The sequence below is a fragment of the Fusarium proliferatum genome (genome assembly GCF_900067095.1).
Source record: "Fusarium proliferatum ET1 genome assembly, contig: FPRO_scaffold004, whole genome shotgun sequence".
Lineage (NCBI taxonomy): Eukaryota > Fungi > Ascomycota > Sordariomycetes > Hypocreales > Nectriaceae > Fusarium > Fusarium proliferatum.
Genome location: NW_022194793.1, coordinates 1,878,851 through 1,903,218, shown reverse-complemented (window position 1 = coordinate 1,903,218; position 24,368 = coordinate 1,878,851). Strand labels below are relative to the sequence as shown.

General features: G+C 49.8%; 12 protein-coding genes across 12 annotated transcripts; 5 read left to right on the top strand and 7 right to left on the bottom strand.

Annotated features, from left to right (window-relative positions):
• Positions 1–573: 573 nt before the first annotated feature.
• On the top strand, positions 574–1,613 carry FPRO_04793 (putative 14-3-3-like protein; the record flags this gene model as incomplete). The annotated part of the gene is made up of 5 exons (XM_031230342.1): positions 574–634; positions 702–1,008; positions 1,063–1,304; positions 1,361–1,431; positions 1,488–1,613. The coding sequence occupies 5 exons, from the start codon at positions 574–576 to the stop codon at positions 1,611–1,613; spliced, it is 807 nt and encodes a 268-aa protein (XP_031080488.1).
• A 464-nt stretch (positions 1,614–2,077) lies between these two features.
• FPRO_04792 (uncharacterized protein) lies at positions 2,078–2,635 on the bottom strand (the record flags this gene model as incomplete). Its single annotated transcript, XM_031230341.1, has 1 exon — positions 2,078–2,635. The coding sequence occupies one exon, from the start codon at positions 2,633–2,635 to the stop codon at positions 2,078–2,080; it is 558 nt and encodes a 185-aa protein (XP_031080487.1).
• Positions 2,636–3,023: 388 nt separating this feature from the next.
• FPRO_04791 (putative ribosomal protein YmL25, mitochondrial) lies at positions 3,024–3,657 on the bottom strand (the record flags this gene model as incomplete). The annotated part of the gene is made up of 3 exons (XM_031230340.1): positions 3,024–3,059; positions 3,124–3,184; positions 3,278–3,657. 3 exons carry the CDS (start codon positions 3,655–3,657, stop codon positions 3,024–3,026), a joined length of 477 nt encoding a protein of 158 aa, XP_031080486.1.
• Positions 3,658–4,005: 348 nt separating this feature from the next.
• FPRO_04790 (putative U5 snRNP 100 kD protein) lies at positions 4,006–6,177 on the top strand (the record flags this gene model as incomplete). The annotated part of the gene is made up of 1 exon (XM_031230338.1): positions 4,006–6,177. One exon carries the CDS (start codon positions 4,006–4,008, stop codon positions 6,175–6,177), a length of 2,172 nt encoding a protein of 723 aa, XP_031080485.1.
• Positions 6,178–6,385: 208 nt separating this feature from the next.
• On the bottom strand, positions 6,386–9,888 carry FPRO_04789 (putative valine--tRNA ligase; the record flags this gene model as incomplete). Its single annotated transcript, XM_031230337.1, has 5 exons — positions 6,386–6,781; positions 6,829–8,888; positions 8,942–9,574; positions 9,633–9,803; positions 9,858–9,888. The coding sequence occupies 5 exons, from the start codon at positions 9,886–9,888 to the stop codon at positions 6,386–6,388; spliced, it is 3,291 nt and encodes a 1,096-aa protein (XP_031080484.1).
• Positions 9,889–10,604: 716 nt separating this feature from the next.
• On the top strand, positions 10,605–12,143 carry FPRO_04788 (uncharacterized protein; the record flags this gene model as incomplete). The annotated part of the gene is made up of 3 exons (XM_031230336.1): positions 10,605–10,736; positions 10,786–11,674; positions 11,728–12,143. 3 exons carry the CDS (start codon positions 10,605–10,607, stop codon positions 12,141–12,143), a joined length of 1,437 nt encoding a protein of 478 aa, XP_031080483.1.
• A 124-nt stretch (positions 12,144–12,267) lies between these two features.
• FPRO_04787 (uncharacterized protein) lies at positions 12,268–13,314 on the bottom strand (the record flags this gene model as incomplete). The annotated part of the gene is made up of 2 exons (XM_031230335.1): positions 12,268–13,132; positions 13,190–13,314. 2 exons carry the CDS (start codon positions 13,312–13,314, stop codon positions 12,268–12,270), a joined length of 990 nt encoding a protein of 329 aa, XP_031080482.1.
• Positions 13,315–14,349: 1,035 nt separating this feature from the next.
• Positions 14,350–14,991, top strand: FPRO_04786 (uncharacterized protein; the record flags this gene model as incomplete). Its single annotated transcript, XM_031230334.1, has 1 exon — positions 14,350–14,991. The coding sequence occupies one exon, from the start codon at positions 14,350–14,352 to the stop codon at positions 14,989–14,991; it is 642 nt and encodes a 213-aa protein (XP_031080481.1).
• A 264-nt stretch (positions 14,992–15,255) lies between these two features.
• Positions 15,256–16,793, bottom strand: FPRO_04785 (uncharacterized protein; the record flags this gene model as incomplete). The annotated part of the gene is made up of 9 exons (XM_031230333.1): positions 15,256–15,749; positions 15,802–15,949; positions 16,002–16,068; positions 16,120–16,168; positions 16,221–16,252; positions 16,304–16,335; positions 16,400–16,483; positions 16,549–16,632; positions 16,746–16,793. The coding sequence occupies 9 exons, from the start codon at positions 16,791–16,793 to the stop codon at positions 15,256–15,258; spliced, it is 1,038 nt and encodes a 345-aa protein (XP_031080480.1).
• A 1,055-nt stretch (positions 16,794–17,848) lies between these two features.
• Positions 17,849–18,994, top strand: FPRO_04784 (putative mannosyltransferase required for complex glycosylation; the record flags this gene model as incomplete). The annotated part of the gene is made up of 1 exon (XM_031230332.1): positions 17,849–18,994. One exon carries the CDS (start codon positions 17,849–17,851, stop codon positions 18,992–18,994), a length of 1,146 nt encoding a protein of 381 aa, XP_031080479.1.
• Positions 18,995–19,703: 709 nt separating this feature from the next.
• Positions 19,704–20,271, bottom strand: FPRO_04783 (putative PEX4-E2 ubiquitin-conjugating enzyme-peroxin; the record flags this gene model as incomplete). The annotated part of the gene is made up of 2 exons (XM_031230331.1): positions 19,704–20,029; positions 20,079–20,271. The coding sequence occupies 2 exons, from the start codon at positions 20,269–20,271 to the stop codon at positions 19,704–19,706; spliced, it is 519 nt and encodes a 172-aa protein (XP_031080478.1).
• Positions 20,272–21,783: 1,512 nt separating this feature from the next.
• FPRO_04781 (uncharacterized protein) lies at positions 21,784–23,477 on the bottom strand (the record flags this gene model as incomplete). The annotated part of the gene is made up of 2 exons (XM_031230330.1): positions 21,784–22,955; positions 23,006–23,477. 2 exons carry the CDS (start codon positions 23,475–23,477, stop codon positions 21,784–21,786), a joined length of 1,644 nt encoding a protein of 547 aa, XP_031080477.1.
• Between the last annotated feature and the right edge of the window lie 891 nt (positions 23,478–24,368).

The following is a 24,368-nucleotide window of genomic DNA, read 5'->3' as shown; positions in this document are numbered from 1 at the left end:
TGTGTTTCGTTGTGCCCTTCCACCACCCCCTCTGTCGTCATTGCTCCCCTCCTCAGACCGAAACGAACACGCACCCATTATCCCCCTTGGGATCTCCGGGCGCCTTCACCACTACGATTAAGCGATAGCCGCCCTATCTGTACTGCCAACGACGAAAACGCCTTATTTCGAGGCTACTCATCGTTTAGTTACCTTGCGGTACTCGTTGTCGCTTGTCGCCCATCTCAGGAGGCCGTCGTCTGAGAAACCCCTCCGCCACTGACAGGCCTAAGAGCGGGGAGCCTCACCGAGTCGTCGCCGCCGCTCTAGCCACGCACTAGGCGCGCAACTGCCTCTCCCTGTATCGCCTAAAACCGTCGACTTATCGCCCCTCGCCCACTTCGAAGCTTCCTTCATCATTCCATTACCGTTGCTTTCACCAACGCATACACGAGCTTGCGCCGTTCGACTCTACCACTCTCTTTGTGCCTGCCTGCCTGTGTCTGCAAATATCGCTTTTATTTGCTTCGTCTGACAAGCTTGACCACCCCCTTTACTAACTGTCCTGAAACACAGTCGCCAAACATCAACAAAATGGGCCACGAAGACGCCGTCTACCTTGCCAAGCTCGCCGAGCAGGCTGAGCGATATGAGGGTATGTTCTAGGACTCAACACAATATGTCAACCGCGCGCTAACGTATGGGGCGCGCGCCCATTGCAGAGATGGTTGAGAACATGAAGATTGTCGCTGGTGAGGATCGAGATCTCACTGTCGAGGAGCGAAACCTTCTCTCCGTTGCCTACAAGAACGTCATTGGCGCCCGCCGTGCCTCCTGGCGCATAGTCACCTCTATCGAGCAGAAGGAAGAGTCAAAGGGCAACTCTTCTCAGGTTACCCTTATCAAGGAGTACCGACAGAAGATCGAGGCCGAGCTTGCCAAAATCTGCGACGACATTCTCGAGGTTCTCGACCAGCACCTTATTCCCTCTGCCAAGTCTGGCGAGTCCAAGGTTTTCTACCACAAGATGTAGGCGCCAACTCATCACATCCTCTTGCATACTTTTATTGACCAGTCTTGCAGGAAGGGTGACTACCACCGTTACCTTGCTGAGTTCGCCATCGGTGACCGCCGCAAGGACTCTGCCGACAAGTCGCTCGAGGCCTACAAGGCTGCTACTGAGGTTGCCCAGACTGAGCTTCCTCCTACTCACCCTATCCGCCTGGGTCTTGCCCTCAACTTTTCAGTTTTCTACTACGAAATTCTCAACGCCCCTGACCAGGCTTGCCACTTGGCCAAGCAGGCATTTGACGACGCTATTGCTGGTACGACTCGCGACTGCTTTCACTTGGCCAACATTATACTGACACGGTTTTCACAGAGCTCGATACCCTGAGCGAGGAGAGCTACAAGGACTCTACACTGATTATGCAACTGCTCCGTGACAATCTTGTGAGTTTTCTAATCGCCTATTTTCACCTATTCGACGACAGCTGACACAACGACAGACTCTCTGGACCTCCTCTGAGGCCGAGACCTCCGCTCCTGGTCAGGCCGAGGCTCCCAAGGAGGACGCACCTGCGGCCGCTACCGAGGAGCCAGCTGCCCCGGCCGAGGAGCCTAAGGCCGAGTAAGGAGTCGACTAGTGATTTGTCTATGCAGGTGTCAGGTGGACTGGTGTCTACGGAGTGTGGACGGAAGACCTCGTTTTTGATCAAGAGCTTCGGCATCGTTTCAGTACAGACAATGGCCATGGAAAGGACTGGGTTTTTCACCAACGGGCTGGCTAGGCGAGTCTATAACAGAACACTTTTACGTTCTGCTCTTAGACTGTTAATGCGTTGGCCGTCTGGACAATAAAAATACTAAAATTACTTTCAACACACGAAATATATGACTAGTGATGACGCAGTTGAAGAAACTGAATTGGGATGTTTTTGGCATGCAAGCAACAACACTAGGTTATGGTGCAAGGTATCTTGTCTGATTGTTGGCCGGGTTCTTGGATCATGGATCCTGGCTTGGTTAGTTTATGCCCTTGCCAAGATATAAGCGGATAGGGTTTCAACCGTAATAAGATTATGAGGAAGCCGCAAAGTCAAGTCAAGTCTTTCAATGTTTTATTTGAAGGATGTGGTTGTTGTTCATCCTCAATAACGGCAAAGTGAACTCGAAGCCACAAACTACAGTCGAGACAGCCAACCACAAGCTCCCCCTCATCACTCACTTCTTCCAAGTCTGCTTCGCAAAACTCATAGCTGTGCTCATTCCCACAGCGACAAGGGCGGTACCAGCATTGCTGATCCTCATCAAATGCCAGGTCATCTAGGTCAACATTTTCCACGCCGGTCTGAAAAGAGCCATCTCTCTTGTCGCTTTGGCGAGACACCCGCAGAGCGGCGTCGTAAGCTGCTCGAGAAGAAAGGTCGGAAAGAGTGTTGAGAGCAGTTGTGATTTGGTCGACTGTGAAGCAAACAGAGGATGGATCTGAATTTGTGACTTTGTCTGGGTGGTTACGGAGGAGGGCCCGGTGATAGGCGCGCTTTATGAGAGATGTAGAATCGTGCTGTGTGTCGAGTAGCGTGGGCGTGAGGCCGAGGACTTGATAATGTGTTGCCACCTCTGGTGAGGTGACTACAGCCTGTGAAGAGGCCATGCTAGAGGGTCGAGTGATGTAGATGCGCGTTTGTCAAGTGAAATCTGGACAGCTAAAAGCTTGAAGGCTTCAGCGTTTGATATCACGTGATACACATTCAACGGAGATAGATGGAGCTATTGGTGATATCGTAGATATCCATCTACCTTGGGTTACGTGGAGAAATGAGTGTCATATTAATGTTAGTTGGTGCACAAGATAAGAAGTTCATGTCCTAGAACCTCCAGACGCAGTGGTAGTTGGATGGTTTGTACTCTACGGAAGGGAGGCTGGATCTCGAGTGCACAACCGTTCTCGACAAGACGGTCGCTGATATTGTTGTACATAAAAATACATGGTGAATGCATAGGGCGAGCCAAAGCAGGCATTCCATCTCTCTTCTTGCTGTTTATTTGGGGAACTTGGTCCAACCGTATTTGCCCACCTGTTGATGTAGTTAGCAAAACATGCTTCCCTGGACGATCAAGGCAGTTAATCTTTATTCTTACCCTCTTCCAGCGCTTGATAAGACTGGGCATATCCAGCATGGCTTTTCTTCTCGTCTCCATCCTGCAGTATAGTTAGTCAATGTTGTTCTAGGCTCATTGCAACCTATAGCCAGCCAGTACAGCTGTGATGGCCATGATGGGAGCGTTCACTTACTTTGCAATCATATGTCGTTCGTGAATATGACCCTTGACCTTCTGTCCTACACCAGTACCCTTGACTCTCAGACCATGCTCAACCCGGTGAGCCAGCTTGTACTCAGTGCCCTTTCGTGTTTCTGGCAGCAGATCCTCAACGCCGTTCTCACGGGCCATCTTGACCAACTCGGCCTGACGACGCTGCGAGTAGACAGGATCCTGCCATTTGCCAGTCACTGGGTGCTTGTAGAAGCGGAAAGGGTTCGGCCTCTCCTGTTGGTATCGGGTCTTTGGGGTATTTTCGGGGAGGATGGCGGCGGGAGGATAGCGGGCAAAGAAGCGCTGTAGTGGTGCGGGCAGCGACTTTGCAAGCCCAATGAACTGTGATGTTGACGCCATGGCAATTTGCTGAAGGGCAACCGGTTGCATGCCCCGGAACTGAAAGAATGGTCACGAATCTGGAGCTTTCTAATCTTCAAGGCTACGGTCCCCAAGTTTTCAGGTAACTACTGAGCCTACCTACCTAAACAGACCCCCGGCCCGCCCACGCAGGTGGACCCCCGTCGTTTTTCATCAGCCAATGATTCGTAAAAGCACCAGGAGCTAAATCCATACTTCCTCAGCCTTGTCAACTCTTGTCATTCAACAACATCATCAGTCATCGCTTCTATTTGTGGTGGGCGACTGCCTAATACAAATTTTGTTATAACGTATCGCTCTCTTGTATCTAATCCTTCATCACACAAAATGCCCCTCGATATTGAAGAAATCTTGCGGCAAAAGAAGGCTGCAGATGCCGCAGCTGCAAAGCCTAGGTTCATCCCCAAGGCCGAACGAGAGCGACTAGCAGCTGAAAAGGCAAAGAAGGAGGAAGACGAGCAGAAGCGAAAAGCTTCCGAAGACGCACAGAAACGGCGAGAGGAAGAACAAAAATGGGCCGCCAGATCAAACGGCCCTTCAAGGCACAACGATTCCACGAATGGATCATCGCGCGTACCGACGGGGCCCAAGGCTATGAACCAGGAGAATGGGCGTGATCGAGATGTATATAGAGATCAAGGACGAGGGAGAGGAAGAGGAAGAGAAGGTCGGAAGGGAGATAAACAGGCCGCGGATAAGCAGTCTGCAGAGGATATCGAGGCCACTCTTCTCCGGTCACGATACCTGGGGCCCCAAGTCAACCAGCAGTCCAACTTTTCGGCGAAGAAGAAACGAATGCGAACAACAGAGAAAAAGTTCAATTTCGAGTGGGACGCTGATGAAGATACGTCACGCGACAACGATCCCTTGTATACTCGTCAGGCCGTCAACCACAATGGATCATTCGCCGGTGTTGGTGGAGAATTCGACGATGAAGCCGAGGAGCGCGCTCGTAAGAGAGCTCGAATGATAGAGCAGAGAGATCCAGAAAATGGAAAAGAGAGAGCAAAGGGCATCATGGAAGACTTCTTCCGGGCACGCGACAAAGCGAGACAACGAGCTGATCGAACAGGACTGGGCAAGCGATGGACTGAAAAGTCTTTGGAAGATATGCGCGAGCGGGATTGGCGAATTTTCAAAGAAGATTTTGGAATCGCTACAAAGGGCGGTATGATTCCGAATCCCATGCGAAGCTGGCAAGAATCGAATCTCCCTAAGCGTTTGCTCAACATTGTCGAGGATGTGGGTTACAAGGAGCCGACGCCCATTCAGCGAGCTGCAATTCCTATCGCGCTCCAAGCCCGCGATCTAATCGGCGTAGCTGTCACCGGTTCCGGAAAGACAGCCGCCTTCCTGCTACCACTGTTAGTCTACATCTCTGATCTACCGCCCCTCGACGAGCTCAATAAGAACGATGGCCCCTACGCTCTCATAATGGCCCCGACTCGAGAACTGGTGCAGCAGATCGAGTCTGAAGCCAGGAAATTTGCTGGTCCCCTCGGCTTTCGCGTTGTGAGCATCGTCGGTGGCCACTCTATCGAGGAACAAATGTACAACATGCGCGATGGTGCTGAGATCATCGTTGCTACACCGGGTCGTCTTATCGACTGTCTCGATCGACGAATGCTCGTCCTAGCACAATGTTGCTATGTCATTATGGATGAAGCAGATCGTATGATCGACATGGGTTTTGAGGAACCTGTTAACAGGATCCTCGAAGCACTACCAGTCAACAACGAGAAGCCGGATACGGAAGATGCAGAGGACGCAACAAAAATGAAGCGTTATTTGGGTGGAAACGATCGTTACAGACAGACCATGATGTATACAGCAACCATGCCGCCTCAGGTGGAAAAGATTGCGAAGAAGTATCTCCGCCGTCCAGCCGTCGTCACCATTGGTAACGCAGGCGAAGCCGTTGACACTGTCGAGCAGCGTGTCGAGTTCATTCCCGGCGAGGACCGTCGCAAGAAGCGTCTGCAAGAGATACTTGCCTCGAACGACTTTGCGCCACCCATCATTGTCTTCGTCAACATCAAGCGCAACTGTGATGCTGTCGCCCGGGACATTAAGCAGATGGGTTGGACGGTTGCCACACTACATGGTTCCAAGACCCAGGAACAGCGAGAAGCTTCTCTCCAGTCAGTGCGCAACGGCGCGACGCAAGTTCTCGTTGCAACTGATCTTGCTGGCCGTGGTATCGATGTTCCCGATGTCTCCCTCGTCGTCAACTTCAATATGGCCCCTAAAATCGATAGCTACACTCATCGTATCGGCCGAACAGGTCGTGCTGGCAAGAGTGGTGTTGCCATTACTTTTCTGGGTCCTGAGGACGCTGATACTATGTACGATCTCAAGCAAATCCTCAGCAAGAGCTCCATCTCCAAGGTCCCAGAAGAGTTGAAGAGACATGAGGCTGCACAGTCAAAACCAGTACGTTCTGACGGCGGAGGATCAAGGAAAGACAAGGAAGAAGGGTTAGGGAAAGGAGGCTGGTAGACACTGATCCTGGAGAATAATTTAGGCGACATGAAATAATTGAAATGGAAAGAATCCATTAGTCTCGTCAACTACAAGAAAGAATCTGCAGAGTGAACCCATTTATAAATATCACATGCACATCTCGCATCAATTCTTTCCTATATCTGGAGCACACCCACTGCCAAGCACACACTCTTTCACACGTCTTCCTTTTATCTTATCTTATCTACTCCAGCTTTAGCTGCTCAAACTGCTTGATGGTCTCCTCGAAGCTGTTAAGCTCTTGCTTGGCATCTGCCAATCTCTTCTCGTCTGTCTCGCGGACGGCGTCTGAGACCTTCTCAAGGTAGCCAGGGTCATTGAGAATCTTTTCCTGTTTTTGGATGTTGCTCTTTGCCTTGTCGAGCTTCTTCTGCGCCTTGGCGATCTCGGCATCAAGGTCAACACGGCCCTTGACGTGAAGGAAAACGGAGGCCTCGGTTGAGACAGGATAGGCGACGCACCCGGCGGGTCTATTAGCGTCGGGGTTGAGGATTTCGACTCCCTTGATACCCTTACCGCTCAAGGTCTTAATAGAAGACGACTGCTCCTTAGCGGTGGTGAGAGCAGTATCGTTGTAGGCCTGGATAATAACTATGAATGAGTCAGTAAAATTGTTTACGGGATCACAGGGTTATAGCACTTGCCCTCAGCCTCATCCTTGAGGGCGTACTCAGCCATCAGTGAGCGAGCGGCCTTGGAGCAGCCTAGAACAAGCTCGTAAGCGCGCTCAGACTCGGGGTCATTAAGCTTCTCGTGGTAGACGGGGTACTTCGCGACCATGATAGACTTGGTCTGATCCTCAGGTCGTCGGGGCATTCGTTGCCACATCTCCTCAGTGATGAAGGGCATGAAAGGGTGAATCATGGCGAGAGCGGCCTCGAGAGCAGTGTAGAGAGTCTGGACAGCAGACTCACGCTCCTTTGGAGTACCGTCACGGATGATGGCCTTTGAGTTCTCGATGTAGACATCGCAAAGCTCGTTGTACCAGTAGCGGTAGACGATCAATGTTGACTTTGAAAACTCGCGATCCTCAAGAGCACGGTTGATCTCTTTGGCCGCGGTGTTCATCTTGTGAAGAATCCACCGCTCGGCAAGAGTTTCGCCACGGACAACCCCTGACGTCGAGGGAGTGAAGTCCTTGGGGAGACTTCCCAGAACATATTTGGTAGCTTGGAAGATCTTGTTACAGAACTTGCGGTATCCGTGGATAATCTTGACATCTAGGTTGATATCACCACCACCGGTTGTGGCGTTAATCATGGTGAAACGCAGGGCATCAGCACCACACTGGGGGATACCATCGGGGAAGGCAGTCTTCTGATACTTGGTGGCCTTTGTAACCTCGCTGGGGTGTAGGTTACCTTGTAGAAGCTTGTCGTGGAGAGACTGCAACTGGATACCTGAGATGACATCCAGGGGATCAACGACGTTGCCCAAACTCTTACTCATCTTACGACCTTCAGAATCTCGAACAAGACTGTGGCAATAGACCTCCTTGAATGGGATATCGCCCGTCATCTTGAGACCGAGCATGATCATTCTGGCAATCCAGAAGAAGAGGATGTCCCAACCGGTCTCGAGGACCTCTGTGGGATAGAGAGTTTGGAGGTCGTGGGTGTTGTTGGGCCAGCCGAGGGTGCTGAAGGGCCAGAGCCCAGAGGAGAACCATGTGTCGAGGACATCCTCATCTTGCTCAAGTGTATATGTCTTGCCAGGGAGTGCAGCATTAGCTTTCTCCTCAGCCTCCTCTCGTGTTCGGCCGGCAAACCAGAGCTTCTCCTCAGGGATGTCTCCAGCGCCGCCCTCGATCTTAGCGTAGTAGACGGGACATCGGTGACCCCACCAGAGCTGCCGGCTGATGCACCAGTCGTTGATGTCCTCAAGCCATCGGAAGTAGCTCTTCTCAGCAGTCTCTGGTCGGATCTTAATGCGCCCGTCTCGAACAGCAGCCAAGGCAGGCTCAGCGAGTTCCTTCATGCGGACCCACCATTGGGGTTTCAGAAGAGGCTCAATGATATCTTTGGACTTTTCGCACAGAGGGACCTTCATGGCATTGTCCTTCTTGTCAACATATAGACCCTTGGCCTTGAGATCATCTTGGATAGTGTAACGGACGTCGAATCGCTTCTGGCCCTTGTAAGCGCCGGTGTTCTCGTTCATAAGACCATCGTCGGTCAAGATGTTGATAAACTCAAGACCGTGCTTCTGGCCGAGAGTGAAATCGTTAGGATCATGAGCTGGAGTAAGCTTGACAGCACCGGTACCGAATTCCATGTCGACATACTCGTCGGCGATGATGGGTAGCTTGCGGCCCTCGATAAAGGGGTGGATGGCAGTCTTTCCGATGAGGTGCTTGTACCTCTCGTCCTTGGGGTGGACAGCAATGCCGGTATCACCAAGCATAGTCTCAATACGGGTGGTGGCAACCTCGACAAGCTCATCGGAACCTTCAATGGGGTATTTGAAGTGGACAATGACGCCGAACTCGACCTTTTTGTCGTAACCAGGGACTTCGAGCAGGGTACGGCCAGTCAACTCCTTGTTGACGACCTCGAGGTTGGAAAGCGCGGTGTTAAGCTTGGTGCACCAATTAACAAGTCGGTTTGCTCGGTAGATAGTGCCCTCCTCGTGAAGCTTGACCCAGGTCTCAGTAACAGCAGCAGACAAGTTCTTGTCCATGGTGAAAGCTGGTTTCTGTTAGCAGTTATTTCTCCTCAGAATGGGTTTGGGGCTGACGTACCCTCTCTGCTCCAGTCAAAGGATCCTCCCAGGCTGGTCAGGGCCTTGTTGATGCGCTTATGGTATTCGTCCTTCCACTTCCAGACGGTGTTAACAAATTCCTCACGGCCAAGGTCATGTCTTGTCTTTCCCTCCTTTCTCCAAAGCATGTTCTCAACAACGCTCTGCGTAGAGATACCAGCATGATCACATCCGGGCAACCAGAGGGTAGTCTTGCCTTGCATACGGTTCCATCTAATCATCAGATCCTGAAGGGAGTCACCAAGTGCGTGACCCATGTGCAGAGCACCAGTGACATTGGGGGGAGGGTGAACGATGACGAACTTGCCCTCGTCCTTGACGCTTCCATCGGGCTTGAACTCGGGTTTGAAGAAGCCCTCCTTCTCCCACCAGCTATACCATGCAGACTCGACCGCAATGGGGTTGTAGGCTTTAAAATGGGGGTCTTCAAATGACCGGATTCGCTTCTTCTCGCCCTCCGGGGTGTCTTCGACGTATTCGGGGAGAGGCTCCTCCTCGACCTTCTTTTCCTTAGGCTTCTTTTCTTTGGCAGCTTTGGGGGCGGTGGTAGCGGCCTTTTGCTTCTTTGCTTCGAACTTGGCCTGTTTCTCGGCCTTCTTTCGTTCCTTTTCCACTGTGAAATCATGTCAGGGGATGTACCCGAAACTGTCAATGGATTGCGTATTACGTACACTCCTTCTCAGTCTTCACCTTGGGCACACCGGCTGCGGCTGCGGCTGCTGCGCCGGCATCTTGACCTGTAGCGTGCGCACCGGTGGCAGACTCGACAATCTCCTTCTTCTCCGCGGCGGGAACGGCTGGAGGAGTGCTGGTAGCGTCCTGGATGCCCTCGCTGGCGGCGACTATGATGTTATGATTAGTATCAGCGTTGTTATATGCAGAGGACTGTAACGAACTTGGGTTTCCTCGCCCACTGTTGGTCGCCATATTTACTCGCGTGGTTGTTAAGGGTCGGCTTGCTCTTGGGGAAACAGATCGCACCCTCAGTGCTCGAACCGCGAGTCTGAACGTCGTGCCGGAGATGACTGAATGAAGCCCGTAACTTGAGGGCTTCAAGCAATGGCCTGCACCTCAAATTGATATAGGTAGATGTTGTGTGACTCTTAACAGCTCACTCAGCTACAACACTGCAATTTCGAGGATTGAGTCACCCACCCGCTTCTTCTGATGGTGGGGGATAACTTTTAGTTGGTTCATGGAGGGGTACAGAAAGTGTGGCGTAGTATGCATAATGCAGTACCTAGGTACTAATCTATTTGCCATGTCAAATCACATCAAATCATTAGAAATAATGCCCAATGCGGCTCATCTCGTGTGGCTAGTTAACTCATTGATAAGTGTTGATCATCACTTACTTAGATAGTATACTCATGCATTGTTATTCTGATGACTCTTTTCTTTACACCAACGATATCGGACCACCTCCACTGATTCCAGTTGAGCTTGGAAAATGTGGCGCAGCAGTTCACTGGCCACAAAGGCTCAACTCAGCCAAGTGAAGTGCCTGAGCTTGATGTCGTCTTAGACTAGGCGCCTCCCTATGTGTGCAATAAGTTGTGACGAAATTACTACAAAGGCCAATATTCAAAGCATCTACTCCAACCTGACGTATTTGGTGTAACCGATCTTTGGATTCTGTCCCGATGGCCTTACGGCTAGCACTAAGAGCTCCTAGGAGCCGTCTCTACAATTGCCTTTCGACCACAACCAGGAGAGTCTACTCAACAAGTAAACAATCGGATTACTTTACTGTTGAGCTGAGCCCGAAGATCAAGGTAAGTTCTGCAACAAGAGGGGTTGTCGACTTTGCTGACCCTCCCGAAGGATCCCTCAAGGCTATTACAAACCGTCAGATCACAGATAAACATCACCAATCCAAGCCGCCACGATGCAGCAGTTATACTGGCAACTCCACAGTATGCGCAATGGCTAGGCAAAAATGAATTCATGTCTGAGTTTGTAGACATGCTGTCAGGTTCTGACGGGACTGGCGAGTTCCATACTCTGGGCGCCGTTGTTGACCACATCGCCCCGCCAGTGCCAAAGAACAAACCCATTCAGGGCATATCTATCCTCCGTGGCGACCTCGACGGCATCCTACCAGGATTATGGACAGAGGCGCCCCCAAAGGAATGGTCGGACGGTGGGAAGGTGTCAGCTCTAACGATGGATCTTGGCAGCCCGCATATCACCATCCCTCTTACCAACACCACTTTTCAGAACCACAGGACCTCGACACTTATCATCAGCCGCTACGACTTGTCAACCGGCTCTCCGAAACTTATTGAGCAGACTGACAAAAAGCATTTGCAGAAAGTAACCATTCCCGTTCGGAAAAGGCTATCGTCAATCAACGGCCTTGGTATCTGGGCTCCCCTCGTACCTTTGACTCAACCCCGTGTGGTGACTGAGAGCTTTGGTAATATCGTACGGCGAATCGACATTGAAGACGAATCAGTTCCAGCATCAAGTGAGCTCGAGCCTGCAGTGGACGAGCTCCATGCCAGCAAATCGGACTTGGTTCAGTCTCCTTTGGGTATCTGGGCAATGATCACACCTCCGACTTTTGTTCAATCAGGGGTCAGCTCGCCCTATGTCAATCCGGATCCCGAGGCAACGTTTTCTGACGGCCAAAGCATCACGGAGCTAACGGCTGTAACCTCGGACCAATTGGGTAACCTGTATAGGCAAGGGGGTAGATTATATCAAGTTTGTAAGCAAACCTGCCAGTCCCTGTGCCCGATTGCATCTTTTAACAGCTTCCAGTGAGTGGTGGCGGTGGCTGGGGGGCGAAGAAGGGTTTGCTGTCGCTTGACCCCGAGCAAACTCACTTTGTTGTATCTGAAGAAGAAGAGATGCAAAGGTTCATCCAAGCTATGGAAGGGGGCAACTTTGTCCCTGTGAGTTCCAAAATCCAGTTCTTTGCATCAACAGATGCTTCTGCTAAGGAGCCGGTCGGAAACAAACAAACCGGTGTGGTGTTTGGAACATCCAGCAAGGTCGAGGTCGAAACTGATGTGAACCCTTCTCAACCTGAGGCACTATTGTTGGAGAATCATTTCGGCGCTCTCTCCAACATAGGTATCTTTGTGACCTCGTCCGATGCTTCCATGTTTTCAAAACCTGGGTTCAACAACGACTGGAAACTCAACGTGCCTAACTCTCGAATATATGCCGTATAGGTCAGAACGGAGTTGATGGTCCTCACTGGTGGCTGTCGTGTGTATAATAAGAATGTGCAAGTACTCCTGCCAACGACTAGATATGGTCGTACGCGTACGTGAGTATTATTCTACCTGCGTTGGTTTATTGTGGTCTTTTCTTCTTGTGCAATCCTTCTGCTGCCACCTTGGCGACATCATCCAGCGTTGTTCCCCTCTTCCTCTTTCCTACCTTCTCGTTTCCGAGTACTTCGTTCTCCGCAATATCCTGATAGACACTCGCGGCACCCATGAACATCTGTTTATCCCAGCCCGCTTCCTCATCGAAAGTGAGTGCAATCTCCTCCATCTCTCGCACCCAGCGATACGCCTTGGGTGGCATGCCAGGAACGCTCTTTTCAGCGTTGGCAAGCGTGGCTGGATAGAATTTACCAATCTCATCTTTGAGAGCGTCCAAGACGCCAAGATTATGTGCCGTCGTGAACGATTGAGTGGCAATGGCGGTAAATCCCTTTGAAAGGGAAGCAAAACACATTTTGAGACCACTTGCAGCGCCGATATCAGGAGAGATTTGCTTCATGTTGAGAACAGACATCAATTTCTTTCCAAAGGGGAGCGAGCTAAACCCATCCGAGCCTGATATAGGAATGCTAGGACGGTACCAGTCAGAATAATCGTTACTGCTCGATGATTCTGTTGCGGCACCAGGAGACGTCTTCTTGGGGGGAGTCCCAAGAATGCATCCGTCAACGAATCGTATAGGCAGATTTGATCTCCTAACAGATGCCGCAATGACCTTGACTGTCGAAGGTGCAACAGCATTGAGATCCACAAAGTGAAGCTCTCTCGTAGTGCCTAAGCCTGCTAACGCATCTGTAATACGAGTGGCTGTTGCCTCTGCGTCCTTAGGCGGCACAATGGAGAGAATAACGGAACTCTGTCTGACCAGCTCAACATCGGACTCGAGGAGCTCAACTTCTGCATCCCGAGCTCGTTCGATGGTATCTTTGCTGGAGGAGCTGTTAGCAGACATTTCATCGTCCTTGCTTGATCTGTCGGTCAGTTACCTTCTGCCACAGATGTTGGTTGCAACATTGAAACCGTTGGCAACTAGTAGTTTTGCAACACCGACTCCCATATCGCCAATGGACAATAGTCCAATTTTGGGTAGAGATTCGACGGTAGCTGACATCTTATGATTGATAATCAATTCAGATTGGGTGTTATGCGTTGATATGAGGTAAATACGTGATGGAGATAGGTTGACGCGGGGAACTAGTGGAGGGTAAGTGAGCTGCTATAAAACCTAATAAGAGTACAGTTTACCGACTCTTGTTGGAGATATTGGATGTTTTCAATAACGTTCCGAGGACGAAGGGCGAAAGCTATTTGCCTTATGCATAGGTAGGTAGGTAGCGATCAATGAAATATACTGCTGCTATTTGGCGTAGCAGATATTAATCTAGTGCACAGATTGACCACCAACGGACTAGGCGTATTGCCAACTTCACTTGAATGCTACAGGGTATATTGCAGGCACTTGTGTTACGAGATTTGCTTACACTGAATCGAGAATCGAGATCATCTGGTTATTACGTGGATGTAGAAAAGTGTCGAAGTTGGGAGAGCGAGGTGGGTGCGGGGCTTCCAATGAACGATACAGTGCTTTGCTATCCATTTAATACCTGTAAGCCATCGATCGATCAACTGAGGATAAATTATAGTTGAAAGTGGTAGTGATATCCCCTCTATAGGCGTTTATACCATCCGTGCATACCTTAGGCAGTATCATTACCCGAGATTAGGTTCCTAGCGAATGTATAAACTCACGACAGTTTTTAAAACCATTAGCCTTGCCTACGTTACGTGGAAATGGAATGGTTTTGGATGATATGATCAGAATGAACCGAGGCCTAGGGCCTGTCTGCACAGCGATAAGTCGTTTCTTGTGGTCAAGGTCGACGTCACTCTTCAAGGATCCCACCCTGTTTCTGGTGTCGCGGGGAACCATTCATGGCCCGATTCGATTCGCCTCTGAAGACATAAAGCACATGATGACGAACCTTTGAGGATAGCCACCTATAGATTAGACTGTCTAACTGTCACTCAAGATATATGATACATAGAATCGAAACTCGTAATTCATCAAACTATTCATTATCGACCAAAACCCAACGAGTTTATCGATCGTTTCCAAAACGTCGATAACATCAACTGACAGCCCATCATGTCCTCTTCTCCTCAACATCAGCATGATGCTACATCGGCATCCTCATCCAGAACTACCAGATCATCACAAGACAAACGCAACCACAAGAGGACAGAGACTATTCCAGCTTCAACCCCTCGGCAGCCAGACGAAATCGAAGAAGCTGATACGACAGTACCAGTAAAGACGTATCAACCAAAGCAGAAGCAGAAACGAGCTGAATCGCCATCTGACAAAGATATCGACGATGCCGAGAGTGTATATCTATCATCCAACGAAGAAGACACGTCAGATGAAGACTCCTCAGACTATGACTCAGACTCACAAGGTAGTGTGGAAGAGCTGCCTCCCCGTCAACTATCGAGGAGAGCAACAGATCAAGGTGTAAAAACAACTCCTGGGTCACCATTCACAGTCACCCAGACAAGAAGCGAAACTACTCACTGGGTATCAACACAGAACAATGGAGGCATGATGCGAGGAGCCAGAACTGTCAACCAGCAGACATCATTGCATGGACACAACGTCAATGGACCACAGCGAAGACCGAGCAATAGGAACAGTATTAGCTTCAACATGAGCGTCAACGTTGACATGTCCTTCAACGGCCTCGTCACAGGCAGAAACCTGGGCTTCACAGGGGTAGGCAACCGGCCATGAGTTTCTTTTCCTTCTTGTTTGGAACTCAATCGAAACGTTACTAACAATGACAGGGATCACTATCATATGCATGGAGCCGGCGCAACACGCAAGGGGGTTGATGTCCTCTCTTTCCATGTGGACTATTTGACTACAGGAGACCAAATTATTATTGACAACTTCGAATTCGAAGGTGGGATTTTAGGTGTAAGGCGCTAAACATTCTGGTGGTGTACATAGTTGTGAACATGACAGATACCAAAGTCAAGTATCATGGCAACAAAGCTACTCGATCATGTCAATGTCGTCGGCCGCAGCTTGAGCTTGAGTCTGCGTAGGTGCCTGTGTTTGAGCAGTGGGTGCATTTTGCTGGTCAGCAGGTTCTGCGGCCTGCTGGTTGTCACCGCCGCCAAAGTAGTCCGCCATCTCTGCATCCAGCTCCTCCTGTGTCTTCTTTCCACGAGGATTGCCTCGTCCGCCGCGTCCGCCCTCCTGATCTCTGCCACCATCTCTGCCATCGCGTCGAGCACCAGGGCGACGACCACCCTGACCTCGGCCCCGACCACCCTGTCTAGGCATTGGGCTGCGGCGAGGACCCTGGCCGGGAACATATCTATCGATTCCTCTGCGGGCAGCATCATCGTCGTCATACCGGCGATGGGGGGAATGGGATCTTCGTTCCCCGGGACTCGAGATTCGCTCTGCCAGTGGACGGCCGGGCATAACGGCGGTATCAAACGGGTTTCGCGAGGGTAGCAGAGTCAATCGAATGGGCTGACCTGGTTTCTGTTAATCAGGTTGCACAACCCGGCAAGCCGGCTTTTCACTCACCATTGGCATTGGCACCATCAAACTGTTTGACCGCCTCCTGAGCGTCCTCCTTCAGTTCGTACGTCACGTAAGCAGTACCCTCAGATCGCCCAGCGCGGTCATACCGTAGCTGAAGGCGAACAACTGGGCCGATCCTTCGAAATAGCTCCTAAATGCCTGTGAGCTGTTGTGTAGTAATTCCAGCCATGTCATCTACCTACATCCAGGTCTTCCTCAGTGAGATCATAGTGAATGTTGTCAACTCTGAGCTTGGCGCCCTTGGACTCCCTGTTGTACACGAGGTTAGGGGGTTCGTGATTGTCGATAGGTGCGACTCACTGGTCTGGGGATTCGCGGCGGCGGCGAGGAGCAGGCGCTCGGCGATTGTCTGGATACGTGTCAAAGGGGCGTCCTGGGCAGGAAGGGTTTTCAAGTATTACTGTTCTCTTCGAATCGGTCATGGACCCATTCGCTGTGTACGGTTAGCAAGCAAGAGTAGTAGGAAGGCAAGGCTTTGACTGACCTATCAAGGTTTCGTGAATCGTCGCGAACGGACTGCAAGTGGGAGGGACGCTCTGGTCAGCAATGGATTTTCAGAGTGGAAAGCCGTTCAATCGACAAAAGCCCCGAGCACTGAAAGGACGAGTTGCGAGGAGGGTTGTACAGGTCGAGTTGGCATCATTGGAGGGCGAGGGAAGTCAACCTGCACCGCCGACGTCAACAAAGACTCATGAAGAAGGCCAAGCTGCCGCCTGGGGAGAAACCAACCTTTCTAACACCATCGCGAGGGTAGTCATTACGGGGTTCACGTCGGCGACCTTGGCCACGGTGGTTGCGAGATCGATTGGCGCGCTGCGAAAAAAGAAAAGTCAGCCTGGGTTGGTTGATGCGAGATGGGGGCGCGTTCATGTCATGTACTGCGGGAGACGGTATGAAAGAATAGGAGGGAGATGAGAAAGACGTACAGTATCAGCGATGATCTCATCGAGACCGCGATCCATCTTGTCAGCCATGTTTGCTTATATTTGCTGCGAAGCGTGGCAGAATCCGCGACGAATTCGGCAAGTTGAGGTTGAAATTGAAGAGGAGAGGCCGTGTTGCTTGACAAAGTTGGGCCAAGGTTGTCTACGCACATGCGAAGGATGGATTGGGATGTCATGGGTGGGTGCCACAAACCAAGGCTTCAAGCCACAATCTGGGCGTTGAATCGTGGTGGAGCCTCCACCTATTATTAGTGCGACAATACGAGGAAGCATGCTCAAGTTGATAATGATATTGTTGGGTTTCAGACGATCGAACAGGACCGATTTACAATTGAAGCAGTCAAAAGAGACAAAAGCAAGAGTACTGCTACCATTAGGTATTTCTCAAGAAGCATCACATCATACCGTCAGGTTGAGCAAAACAAGGCCATTGCCGAAGGGCCTCGACCAAGCCGGGCTCTTTTTAAACTTCACTTCACTGGAGAGGTCTATGAGAAGAGAAGGCCTTGGATGAAATATGTAAAAACCTCGAATTCTCACTGACCTTGAAATTATCCCAAAGGTGTAAACGAATTACGGCCTCAGCCCTCGGATACGATGATAGGTAGTTATTTTCCAGAGTCAAGGTCTCTCCGAGCCTCCAAATCACAAGTTCCTAGGTGTTATCTGCTGGGATTCACCGATGGGATCCATGCCCGGGTCTCAGCGCTAGACCTGTTCTGGGGACTCAGCCAACTGAACCCTTCAGTCGCTGTGTCTTCAGTTAATTATCCCTTTGGAGGCCAGAGAACCACTTCGTATTCCTGTCATATTACCCCTTCGCTCAGTCTCGTCTGCTACGACCGCTTCTTCTTTTTCTCTTGTCTGTCTTTTGCCTCTTCAAAGGCTATAATTGAGAATTCAACCGTTCATACGAATCTATCTTAACCCCCTATCACTTATTCCTGAGCTGTCCCTCGCGGCGCATCTTGAAACAGCTTCAACATTTAATTTGATGCCCTCGACTTCCTCGCGATAGCTGGTGCTGTCGCACTCTGGTATACCCGAACACCTCGCCGCCTCTCAGGCGCATTAATACACCTCTCATGGCCCGACCCATGGGGGCGGTTCGTCTCAAGAAGACGAATCCCTTGACCCTCGCGCTCGGAGCGATCCTGTGCATCTTCATCATCGTCTTCCTCGTCTCCCCGTCGGGCAAATCCGCAACCGCTCGCCGATTCGAGTCCATAACTGCAGAACATCACCTCTCGCCGCCGACTTCACCGTACCGAAAGTCAAAATCCCGATCTGGCGTACCGCTCAAGCCACCACCCGTTGTGCACTACAACCTTAACAATGTCACCATTACGACTTCGCCCATCGCGAACCGAGAAAATGTCCTCATCCTGACTCCCATGTCTCGGTTCTACCCTGGCTACTGGGACAATCTTTTGCGCTTGACTTATCCTCATGAACTTATCACGTTGGGGTTCATCCTACCCAAAACCAAGGAGGGCAACCAAGCCACCACCGAACTCCAAGAGCACATCCACAAGACGCAAAAGCATGGCCGTGAGGGCGAAAAATTCAAGAGCATCATTATTCTTCGTCAAGATTTTGATCCTGCTATTGTTTCGCAGGATGAAGCCGAACGCCACAAGCTTAAAAACCAGAAGGCCCGTCGCGAGGTTATGTCGAAGGCCCGGAATTCACTACTGTTCACGACTCTCGGACCCGATACCTCCTGGGTTCTGTGGCTAGATGCCGACATCATTGAGACCCCTACAACCCTGATCCAGGATCTCGCCTCGTTCGATAAGCCGCTCATTGTCCCAAACTGCTTCCAGCGATATTATGACGAGGAACATAAGCAAATGGCCGAGCGGCCATACGATTTTAACAGCTGGCAAGACAGCGAAACAGCACTGGCACTCGCTGCCAAGATGGGACCCGACGAAATTCTCCTCGAGGGCTACGCTGAAATGCCAACATATCGAATGCTTATGGCATACCTGGCTGTAGAAGGCGGTGACCGTAATCTGGTCATCCCACTTGATGGAGTTGGAGGCACTGCCCTTCTAGTCAAGGCAGACGTGCATCGCGATGGTGCCATGTTCCCTCCCTTCCCCTTCTACCATCTTATTGAGACTGAGGGATTCGCCAAAATGGCTAAGCGATTAGGCTGGCAGCCATATGGTCTGCCCAATTACAAGGTCAGCCATTTCTCTGTTGCAGCCAACATCTGGCACTAATGACTTTCTACGATAGGTCTATCACTATAACGAATAACGTTGCCACGCCTTCACGAGGGCAACATGATCCATCTCCTTTTACGGCCTCTGTTTTCTAGTTCTTATGCCAAGACAAGCATGCTGCTCTGGGATTAGGACCTGAAGTAGTTGCTTAATAGCTATTGTTGGGCAAATCACGATTCAATTTGGGCGGGTACAGGTCATGGCGTTTAGCAGTGCATCCTCTGGACATTTATTGAAAAACAGAGGGGAATGGAAGCCTCGTTGCCAGAGAAAAGGAAAAGAAAAGAAAAACACCGCAATAGCTTCAGGGAAGATATCGCGCCTTTATAAAGATATGCATATTGTATTGGCTTACAAATTTCTGTAAGAACATTCGGGCATGCAATGCGAAAGTGGAGGAAGAATCATGGAATACCTTTAGATCGGCATCTGCGAGTGCGCGTGTTAAGCTGTTCAGTACAAGTTTTGGGAACATTCTCAAAAAAGTTGTCGTCTCGTGAATTTTAATATTATTAGGTACTGAGAATCATGCGATACCGCTCGAACAATAAACTCAAGAACATCTGTAAGCCCAATCTGACATGCAACTTCTTACCTAGGTGTATCAATAAACCTTCCATGCGAACCAAAACTCCATATTGTGCCACATGAATTCAAGCGTATCCCCCATCTTCAACCGGTGCAAACTCCATATGTAGCCAACATTTCAAGGCCCCTCATATCGCCCATCAGAATCCCGACACCAAAACTCGACTAGCTTCCTCGTACCAAGCACATCGCCGGAGCGTAACAAGGCCGCAACGTCCACGTTAAGTGGACTATCGGTCTCAGGGCAGCCCAGCAACATGCGCACGGCTCGAACACACTCCAAGACACTATATGCAGGTGTCCATGCGTCCTTGAGCAGGTCGAGGCAGATCTCGCCAGTTTGAAGGGCAATATTCGGGTGAACAATGGGCGTGACGAACGTCATCTTCGGTGGTGCGAGGGGGTAAGTCGATGGGATGGAAATATTGATGAGCCAGCGCCCCTCTGCAAGATGTTAGTAGATGAAGATGGCAAAATCAAGAGCTGAGCTGACCATCGTAGCCGTGGCCTATATCTCGCCCGTTGATGACGGCTTCCCACTCCATCAAGTCGCCCTCGTTGACTGGTCCAAGACGTTCGATGCCCTTCTCTATCTTTTGCTCTGTGCTCCATGTATCCAACTCCTTTATCAGTCGCCGACTTGCGCTTCGCGACGCAGCGGCTGAGTTTGATGACGATGGTGGCATTGCTTTGGCTGAATGCGATATCAGGGCCAGGCGGAGTGATGATGCGGTGAGGTATTTTTCAAGTTTAACGAGTTCAAACGGTTTGGGCGAGACTCTTGAAGTTGGAGTCGGAGTCGGAGTTGGGGATGGGACGAAGCTACAGCTGGTTGGGGTCGTGACTTATTTCGTCACGTTTTAGCTGTTGAGCTCCCCTCGGCATGCCCAGCTGGCGACTTCCATATTACAAGGGTACCTACCTAGGTCGGCCAGAGCCGAGGATGCTCGCATGTACTCCTTAGGCTGTGGGTACTTCCATGTCTGATCTGTCCAACCTTGGGTACGTACGTGGGGTTAAGCACTACCTACGCGGGAGGGGGTCTCTGAATATGACCCACAACACGATACAAGGTGCCTAACATGGCCCCCAGGCCAGCACAATATAGATATAGGTTATATATAATTTTAACCCTATTTCTTATATTATAAGGGCAAAGCCCTATTAAAAAATATATTATTTTTAGTCTTTTTATTATTATTTTTAAAAAAAAAAAACACTATATTTAAGGATATTATTATATTAAAATTAATATTACATAATGTTAAAAATATAATATAAAATAGTATTTTTTAAAATAAAATAAAAAGAGAAAATTTCTCTTTTTTAGGGAAAATTAAACCTATAATCTTATAAGTTACTTATAGTTATAAATTATAATTATACTTATTACTATAGTAAATTATATAGTTATATTTATAGTTATATTACATAATTATAATTAAAAAGCTATAATTTATAGTCTATATACTATAACCTTACCTCCCAACCTAATTAAAGGTACTTACTGCAGTTAATTAAAGGTATTTATTGCAGTTAATTAAAAGTACCCTATAGAGATATATTATAAAGTAAAATGCCCTATAATTAATATATAATATAAAGGCTTAAAATAAAAAGAAATCTTAATATAGTATTAATATATTAATATAGTTTTAACCTTTAATATAACTTACAGTATATCTAGTCTTTAGACACTGTAATCTCTAATTAAAATCCACCTGCACCCTATGTTCAAAACCCCCCCTCCTGTATAGATACCTAGGCCTCAGGGAGCAAGAAAACATCCGACCTTGATATAGGGTCTCAGAATGATCTTAGTAAAGAGCCCTTAAGCTTAGGCTAGATTTACCTAAATATTTTCATCGCTTAGGGTCAAGGTCCTGACTTTTCTTTCCTCCCCCATCTAGGTACTAGGCCCCTGGCTCCGTGCTATTAGGTACCTAAGGTACTTTGCAAATGCCAGCTCAACGGGCCAGTGGCTGTGGCAGCGTGGCTCAACCTTCGTTGCTAACGACCCCTTTCATGTGAAAATGCTGTTTGACACGATGTCGTGAACTTGGCCATGTTCAACAACAAAGATTGGGAGATGGACATATTCTGGCAGAACTAATTGATAGTCTACAAATATTGAATAGAGACGTGGATTTTCTGGAACAGAGGGATAATCTTCTCTTTTGGTCTAGCATCATAACTCTTTACTTTTTCCTTCGCCCACCATTTGCCGCAGGCTTTCGCTTGGATGTGGATGATGAAGCAGAAGTACGAGGTGGATTCCTCCTGACTGGCTCGGGCTTAGAAGGCTCAGGAGATGATTCCTCAACGACAATCTGAGCTCCACTGCCAACATCGTCGCTTGATGTCGTCTCTACTGATGCTTCTCTTTCCTCATCAGACTCATCCTCGCTCTCGCTCTCTTCCTCGCTGGACCCGTTGATTTGGCGGGATCCCCGTGATGAACGCTGGGCCCCTGAGAATTGTCTCCATGATCCAGCTGGACTAGAGGCCTGAGCGCCTGGAACCTGGAACTGGAAGGGATCAAGGGGAGCTTGACTCGAGTTCCTACCCCGACGAACAATCACAGAGCTATCAGAAGGCTGACGACTATTAGAAGGGGCCCTCACTCGACTTTGAGGTCTCTGTGACGAGGTCCCTGAGCGTGGTCGGCCGGCTGTTGCTGGTGGTGGGAAATAGCCCATGGAAGGTCGAGACGAACGGTCTTGATCCTCGGTAAGGTTGCTGTTAGAAGAAGATTGCCGGGCTCGTGACTGTGTGCGTGGTTGGCTGGAGACTGGGGGTGCTTTCTTTTTGCGCGATGACGGCTCGAGCTGGGTAAGAGGCACAGCGACTCGCTGATCTTTGCGCTTCTTGCCGCTCTTCTTCTTCTTCGCTGCCTCGTCTCTCTTCCGCCGCCGCTCCAGAGCACCCATTTCTTCCTCATTGAGATCAACATCTGTTCTTCCCTTGGCCTTTGCACGTTCGATTCTGTGCATTGCCGACTGGACCAGGGCTTCCTCCCGATCACGAACAGCCAGTTCGGCAAGATACTGTTCAAATTCCTCATCCTCACTGCTCTCACTGTCATCCTCTGAGTCCTCCGAATCCTGATAATCACCCCTTCGTACCAAGCCCCGTTCTCGATTACCCAAATCTATTCCCGTAAAACGAAGAGAATCGCTAGCAAAGCGGGTACCTGAGCTGGCACCAACACCTCGTGCATCCTCATCTGAATCCAACTCCTCCACACGAACGTCTCTTCCTTGACGTCCGCGAGACGCAGAGTCCCCGTCTGTTCTCCTCCGACTGCGCCTCGATGGTCTTCCCCATTGGGGCGCGAATTCGGGAGATTGCGGCCGACCACCTAGACCGCCTCCCCGGAAAAAGCCTCATCGATGGGCTTGTCCAAAAATGCAGCGTGACCGAGGATGGTCACGCCAGATGCGCCAATAAGCCAGAGCAGGGTAGTGAAAGGTGAAGCTATCAGACCCAGAGGAACGGCGACGCAAACGAGTGCAGTATAAAGCTGCGAACAAGAAGCACGGAAAGTGCCAATCTCGAGATCATGGCCATCGAGCTTCCCAATGAACCACATGCCGACAACTACAAGGATGATGTCGAAGAGCAGCAACCAGTTTGTGAGCAGGGCGTAAATGCTCAGCATAACAAAGATAACAGCATAGTTGCTGGAGTAGTGGCTCAAGTTGTAGTTGACGCGCGACTGCATCTCAACAAAGTTGGCAGGCTTAGAGAGACGCTTGAAGTCAAGAAACTCGCCAACGGGTCGCAAGTTGGAGAAGCGGCCGCTGAGGGGACCGGATCGAAGGCCCTGAAAGCGATCGCCGAAGTTGAGGCGGGACGTGATAACGTCGAGAGGGATCTGAATGCGAGACATGATGGCTGATTCGTGCGATAAACTCTCACAGAAAACGGTTGGTTTTGTTGGCGTGGAAAGAGTATAGACTGCTTAGCGAATCGAGTGGATGCTTTTATGGCCTCAGACTGTAGGCAACAGAATTATCAATCCGGACGAGTGACGAAAGTCAATTGCGTGTTCAGTGTGAAAGAATGGATACTCTGGCGATGAACTGAGTGAAGAAATCAGAAGTTAGCGCAAAGAAAGTGATAATGAATGCGGATTCAGGCAGCAGAGAAAAATTGAGGACAAGCTGGCAGGAAGAAATAACACATGTTAAGGGGATGGGATACGAGGCGCAGGCTAATCAAAGGGGAAGCCACAAGCTGACGAAAAGGATAAGATAACTTTGATATCTGGGTAAGTAAGAAAAAAGGGGCAAGCATACCGAGACGCAGTTTTATCAGCAATTTCGAAAAGGCTTTGAGTCCAAGAAATGAACGGAATGTTGCAAAATTATTTATTTGCACTGCGATATTGGGACAAGGGGTAGTTTGGGTAGGTAATTTGTTGTTCTGTACTACAGAGTACTGCAATGGAAACCTATCCAGGGATAAACTGGTACTGTCCAGATTACCGATAAGATTGGCTGTCCTTTTTTAGGGGCTAACTCTTTTTTTCTCCGAGACGTGATTTGCTAGAGGGACGCGTATCCTGTCAGCTTTGGCTTCCTCGCTTCAGGGCTTCAGGCTTGAGGCGTCAGGGGGTAGTCAGCCTCTCCAGCTCGGCAGGGCCAAGACTGACGGGACTGACTGTTCTCCACAGCTGAAGAGATATCTCAAAAAGGTACGTACCTCGGAACGGGATCTGCCCCAGACGTGCCCGAAGGTGAAGGATGAGGCGGTGATGGAAGGAATTCGATATTTACGA